A 6,808-nucleotide genomic window follows, 5' to 3' on the forward strand; every position below is an offset into this window, starting at 1 on the left:
TTGCCTTTCAAAAATTATTAAGAAATCCAAGATTGAGGCTTCCTCTAGAGAAAAGGAAAGCAAGTCTTCCTTCGTTATTTCTAAAAATACTACCAATTCCTCCTTTGCCTCAGGTTATCAAGGTAGCAACAATTGAAAATTTACAAAAGACTACAACCCCAATGCCTCCAAGAAAGGTTGGAAAAGGGGGTGGGGAAGGACTAAACAAAAATATAGAAAGGCATAAATATATGTTAACCATGCATATCAAATTCTCAGTACTTTATGATTTCGAATCACCTGCAAGCTTTCCATTAATAAATGCATGAAGGGCATGGCCAAGTGACTCCACATGAAGAATTGTTTGAGATCCATCTTCAAGGAAAGGGTCATCACCTTCAATATTAGTGCTGCCAAAAGTAAACAGAAAAAAAAAAGTGTTACAATAGTGATCATATCATAATAACTGGCCGGAGAGGCAAACAATATGTCAAAGAAAGAAGCTCTACAAACAAGAGACTTTGTTACCTTAATGAGTACCACAAGTAGTCACTTCTATCAGCTGTAGTATTTATTTGCTCCAATAGTCCAAGTTTCACAAATGCATTGTCCTTTGAGATACCTATGGGTTCATTTATCCAACTCCAATCCGAGTCTAATGCTTCAGAGGAATCAATATTGCCACTCAAAGATTGATGAATGAAGCTTGGAATCATAGCAACAGAGTTGATCTATCATGAGAAAGTTATATTAAGTGATCAATTAGATAATACTATAAAACATATAGAATTTGGTTGCAAAAAAAACAAACAAAAAAAAACTGATAATTGAAAAAATTCTTAGAATTAGCGTTTTTGTTTGATTCCATAGTTCCCATGTGCGAACAAGCAAGAACATACTTCACACCCTTGAAATTTTTTTTAAAACATATTCAAATGAGGAAGATATTGACCCTCTTTGGTTACAACATGCTATTATGATCCTAAGAGCATTCCCAGCAGCTTCCCTGTCATTTTCCCTAAACTTAAGAATCCCAACTACTTTATGCTTCCCTATGTCAATATGCACCCCAATAGCTTCCCTTCATCATTCCCTATATCATTAAAATATTATTTTTTTATTTTACTTTTTTTATTTTATTCTTTTAATTTATTAAACAAACTTTCTCTCCCTCCCTTATATTTTCTTCTTCTTTCTTCCCGTAGCTATCTCTTCCCTCTACTTTGGGTTTTTTGCCCTTGCTGGAAGGGAAAATTTTTCTGCGGGTCCTCTTTCTGTCGGCAGAAAACCAGTCCATGCTGCAAAAATTTTCCATCTTGCTGCAAAATCGAAGGACCCATCTCAACCTGGTAAATCAAAGGACCCATCTCAACATTTCAGAACACCCTAAGCAAACCAAATCACCATGATAACCAAAATTTCCCTTCAAAAATCAAAGAAACCCATTTAATGATTCTAATCGAAAGCCATCCCAAGCAGATTAACCATCAATCCAAAGCAAGCACTCCACGATTAGAGATCCTCCAGTTGGCAACTAAACTCGACACGAACGAGCATGAGTTTGTGGCCGCCGCCTGAGTACTCTTCAGCGACTTCTGATGCTCATCCATGAACTTCTAGCACATGGAATAGTAGTGCTAAAGCGTGCTTGAACAAAGAACAGGAAGCAAGATGTCGAAGACGAAGAAGAAGGTTTGCGTGCATAGATAGCCGTGAGAGGAGAGAGAGTGTTTTTAGGATTAAATAATTCATCAGGATCGATACAGTAGAACCCAATACATTGGGTTCTACTGTAGCATCTGATGGTTTAGGGAAGCATATAGGGAGTCTGCTGGGGGACATTTTTTGCGATTTTTTGGACATATTCCCTATACATAGGGAACAGGCTCCCTTATAGGGAGTCTGCTGGGAATGCTCTAGTGTCCCACATAGCTTCAAGGTAATCTTAGTCATTTGTATATAACTCAAAAAAAAAAAAAAAAACCTTGTGCATATAAGCTTTTTAGCACCCTCTCCTTGTAAACCGGTTTTCAAGAGTAAATTATTCCTGAGGTTTGTATCATTTAGTATCAAAGTCGGGCACCACATCACAATTTTGAGTCACGAAGAGGGCGACCTATGGTGCGGGCCATTGTCAACGTCAAATTAGGAAGCGTGTTGGTATTTTACGATCCTAAATATCTCGCATGGCTTAAGTGCGATCCTAACCATGTATATATAAACTTTTGGGTACCCTCTCCTGGCAAGCTAGTTTTCAAGACTAAGTTCTAACTGAGGTGTGTATCATATGCCACTAGTGAAAGGAATTCATTCTTTTACCATTCTTTTCACATGAGATAATAACATAAGACTTAATGAACAGGTCTCTAATAATGGTTGTGTAGGTCAATAATACAAACAAAACAATCAACATGTTACAAGAGGTTCACACAGCCATGGTGGATAAACTTTCCATAACTTTATTAATGTAGTTCACACACATAATCCTCCATTACACCAAAATTTATATAGAAGCCCTAATTTCTTAAACGAACCTGGACAAAACCACTAAGTAATTGACAACTCCTAAAATAATAAAAACCAATTGTAATGAAGACACCAAAAATTTGAAACTTGGTTTACTTTTCCAACAATATTATAGAAAATAATTTCTTACCAAAGATTACAAGTTCTAACACTGTCCTGTAGAAGTTAGTGCTGAAATTCATCTCAAAAGGATGTGTATAATATCTACACAATGCCCGTTTGGGACCAAATTTCAAGCTATCTAGACATGTTGCAGTCATATGGGATAGGACGTAAATCAAGATGAACAAAAAGGATATTATGAACCCACAAAAGAACCCTGATACAAGTTGAAAAATCCGCAAGTATACAAGCAACACCACCATCCGAAAGCAGTTCTTCAACATTCTGTTTTAAACCATATAAATAATATGAACTGTAAAACAAATTTTAGGAACAAACATCTTAGGTGATATAAAAGGAAGTAGAAGACTTTACAGTGCAACAAAACAATTAATATACATTTTTCCCCTGGTAAGTTACTAATTTATATACTCATGGGGTCTTGAACTCATGACCTTACCCTCCACCCTGTTATTGTGGAAGGAAGGAAGTGCTACCTGAGCTACACCTCACTGGCATCAATTAATGAACTTTAGGTGGAAAATCCATAGAATGGATCAGCAAATCTAACTGAGACAAAGCAACCACGATTCCACATCTAGCACAAAATATCTTAGTAATTTGTGCATCTACAAGAAACCAAGGGAATCTGCTACAACCAAAATGCACAAATAAGCAGAAGAAGCTCATGAGGCATACCTTTGCAGTGTTAAGAACTACATTCTTGCAGTCAGGTAAAATGCTCACGGACCATGCAGGCAAGTGATATGAATTGCCATTGAAATTCATAGTTGCATCAGATTGGGTGCCCACATTGGCAAGAAAAGCAGCGCACACGGATCCTGTTTTATAAACTGTGGCCTGAATGAAAGACAAGATAAACCCATGTTAAATTAAAAATTAAACCTTACATCTTATAGCACAAACAAACTTAGTAGTAGAGATTCTACAGACCAAGTAGGAATATTAGCAGAAAGTAGAAATGGTCTTTCCTAACAACTGTAAAAGGTGTAATGGATAGAAATGGCTATACCTCCATGTTTGGACCAAGAGAAGTAACCGTTGGATCAGTGGCCACCAATGCTTCTTCACAAAGCTTAACTGCCTTATGGACATCTTTTAGGTGGCCCCACTTAGGTTGTCTAAGAATCCCTGCAGCAAAAACATGGAAAATTTTCAACTCAATCATGGATCAAAGACGTTCCTACTATATTATAAAACTGAGTGACTGTGGGCCATTATATGATATTTTCAAATACCAAAATATGATGGGCACATCATATGTGCTTGCAAAACCCTCTAAGCATCTCATTGACCCAAAAATGCTAGTTAGGCTGTATATAAATGATGACCTGGAGACTGGAGTAGCAACTACATGCATAACTCTTACAATGTAAATGGTAGATGAGGAATATTGCAAAAGATGGATGGAGACCATACCATACTCATCAATTGGAGCATCATAATCATAACTAGTGGAAACGAAGGGTCCACCAGTAGACTGGCCAAAGTTAGTCCCACCATGATACTGTTTCAGGGGAATCAACAGATTTGATTCATCACTTTGTGTTCTTTGGTGTCAGAGTTTAGACTGGATTTTATCCTAGAGTTCAAGTATCAAGAAGTCCTCAGAAAAACTATGTAAACATAAACTACCAATATAATTGCAGTACCATATAATAATTTTGGAAAGTTCCACCAAGCTGGAAAAAGCGAGCCACAGCAAATGCAAGGTCTTCCACAGGTCTGTGGGGCACTGGATCACCGAACGAGAGAAACCTAAAATTTCATGCAGATCAAAAAGTATCGAGTAAAGGAAGACAATTTATTTCAAGCAAGAAAAACAAAATCATGAGGCTGAATGTCGATATAAATCATAAATTCATATCCAAGGGAACAACATCCAACATCCCATTCTAACAGCCAGATTGTTAGGAACAACAAGGGACAGCTTACCATCCACTATAACCCTCAGTCCACATTTTTGGCTTCTTGTCAGAATTAGGTTTGAATTGGTCACAGTAAAATCCATTGCAAGTGTTGATCTGAAGGCAAATGAGATTGAAAAGATTATAGAAAGCCAAGTGAGTAGCAAGTTATTTGAAGTAACTTGGTCACTATGTTCGTAACACCTATGTTGTGCTCACGATAAATTTCGGACCAAGTTGCTAAACTGCCATGCAAGTTCAATGAGAAAACTCACAATGGGATCAGGAGCATCTACTTGCTGGCACATGACCCAGGGCACCCCTGTATCCAAAGATGTAGCCATGGATGCTGCCCAAACGATGTAGGATTTGGCAGCAGGCCCATATTCTGAATCAACGTTTCCATACTCATTTTCTATCTGGCATTAAAAAAAGAATAACCATCATCGCACCATGCTAACCTTCAACAACCATAAGTTCAATTTGGGATCATCTAGGAACATTAAGGCTCCTTTGGCAACACCTTTTAGGATTGCTTAAAAAGCAAAAACTTTAACAAACAAATCAAAACACAAACTACTTACAAAACGGTCAAAATTACTTTTACCTTCACATCACATCACAACTAAAAAGCAAAAAAGACCTTTTAAAAAGTATTTTCAAACTAACTATAATGCAAGTGCACGACTACAATTAAGTGAAATATTTTGAAAATTAACCTGAGATAAAATGATAGGCCACCCTGAGAGGCGTAAAGTTTCTCCTGCTTCATCATGTCCACAATCTTGGCCGTGAATCGCTTCATTTATGCCTGAAACAGAGTGTTTCATAACCAATGGATAAACTTGAGAAAATACCAAAACAACAGCACATTACTAGAGTGCAGGGTGAGTCTGCAAACCTTGAACGGCTCATTATCAGTTCGAAACTGAATTCCGGGTATAAAATGCAACCATAGAGGAAAACCACTGTTCAAAAATTGAAGAAACACACACAATTATGCGAGGAAAAATTTTAGATTAGAACAGAAAGAGGGGAATAGGAAGAGTAAACAATTTAAAACAAGCTTCTATTTTTCTCACCAAAGCTAGGATATCAATAGAGTAAAATAGTACAAAAGTCTTTACCCATAGTTCCATTCGGCGCATGCATAGGGACCAATACGAAGATGAACATAAAGACCAGCATCCGCAACAGTCTTCACAAATTTCACCAAATCCTTCCTTCCCTCGAAGTCATACTGTAGAAATGCCAAGTGGGTCAGTACAAAATCAAGAATTAGAGTAATGAAAATAGTTAATTTTATATTTTTTCAACTGATTTAGTTTGTTCAAGAGTTTAACTTATGCAATTCTTCCTACATTCTCTCCCACCAACAAAATCGAAGCCTCGAGGAATTTGCCCAAATGTAGAAACAGCGTCAGCAAGTACTAAAGAAAATGAAAAAGAAGGAAAGAAACCTGGTTTCGAACTGGTTCGTGCAAGTTCCAGAAAACATAGGTCTCGATCACATCCAATCCTCCGTCCTTGGATTTTTGAAACAAATCCGGCCACATCTGCAACAACATTAACCAAATTATAGTAACACAGAGAGAGAGAGAGAGAGAGAGAGAGAGAGAGAGTCTCAATAACGCATGGCACCTCGGGAGTGCTGCGAGGGTAATGAATGGAGCCAGAGATGAAAACCCGGCGCTTGCCGTCGATGAGCAGAGCTCTGTGATCGTACGTCACGTTGGCAGCAAACGAAGTCGTCACCAGCACCCAGCACAGCACTAACAGTAACAGAAACCCTGTCTCTCTCATTGCTTAGTTCGGTTGATGCTCCGTTGGATGAGCTTTGCGTTCGTTTGATCGCTTTGCATTATAAAGGCATGGAGATGGAGGCAGGGGAATCAAACAGAGGAGTCCAACATCAGCCATGTTAAGCCAAGATGTCTCTATTTGCCGTCCTAGCCATAGCCCAGGTTAGAATGGCAGTTTCTCTTTGTTTTTGTGTTATGGAGGTACCCTTTTGTTGAAGATGCTCGACCTTTTAGCATGGCAGTGAAAATACTAGCTTTATTTGATGGAGATGGCGACTGGATTATCAACTGCATTTAAAAATAAATAAATAAATAAACTATAGATATTATATTTGATTTTTAAATATTATTTTTATTGTAAGTGACGTGTGTCACATTATGATTGGTGTTAATGTGACATATTAACTGATTTTTTCGACTTTTTTCAACTTTTCTAATGAGAGGGACCAATTTATTTATTTATTTTCGCTT

At 37.6% G+C, this 6,808-nt stretch overlaps 1 protein-coding gene across 1 annotated transcript in view; it reads right to left on the reverse strand.

The window, feature by feature from the left end:
• Positions 1–6,549, reverse strand: part of LOC132163238 (beta-galactosidase 8-like) — a 9,429-nt gene extending 2,880 nt beyond the window's left edge. Inside the window, 14 exon segments of the mRNA XM_059573445.1 lie at positions 280–389; positions 508–710; positions 3,307–3,468; positions 3,641–3,759; positions 4,048–4,135; positions 4,281–4,386; positions 4,564–4,652; positions 4,811–4,954; positions 5,255–5,274; positions 5,277–5,346; positions 5,437–5,503; positions 5,663–5,775; positions 5,996–6,091; positions 6,177–6,549. Coding sequence (XP_059429428.1) covers positions 280–389; positions 508–710; positions 3,307–3,468; positions 3,641–3,759; positions 4,048–4,135; positions 4,281–4,386; positions 4,564–4,652; positions 4,811–4,954; positions 5,255–5,274; positions 5,277–5,346; positions 5,437–5,503; positions 5,663–5,775; positions 5,996–6,091; positions 6,177–6,338 — 1,549 coding nt within the window. The 5' untranslated portion in view covers positions 6,339–6,549.
• Positions 6,550–6,808: the final 259 nt, after the last annotated feature.

This window comes from Corylus avellana, chromosome ca10, assembly GCF_901000735.1.
Source record: "Corylus avellana chromosome ca10, CavTom2PMs-1.0".
Classification (NCBI taxonomy): Eukaryota; Viridiplantae; Streptophyta; class Magnoliopsida; order Fagales; family Betulaceae; genus Corylus; species Corylus avellana.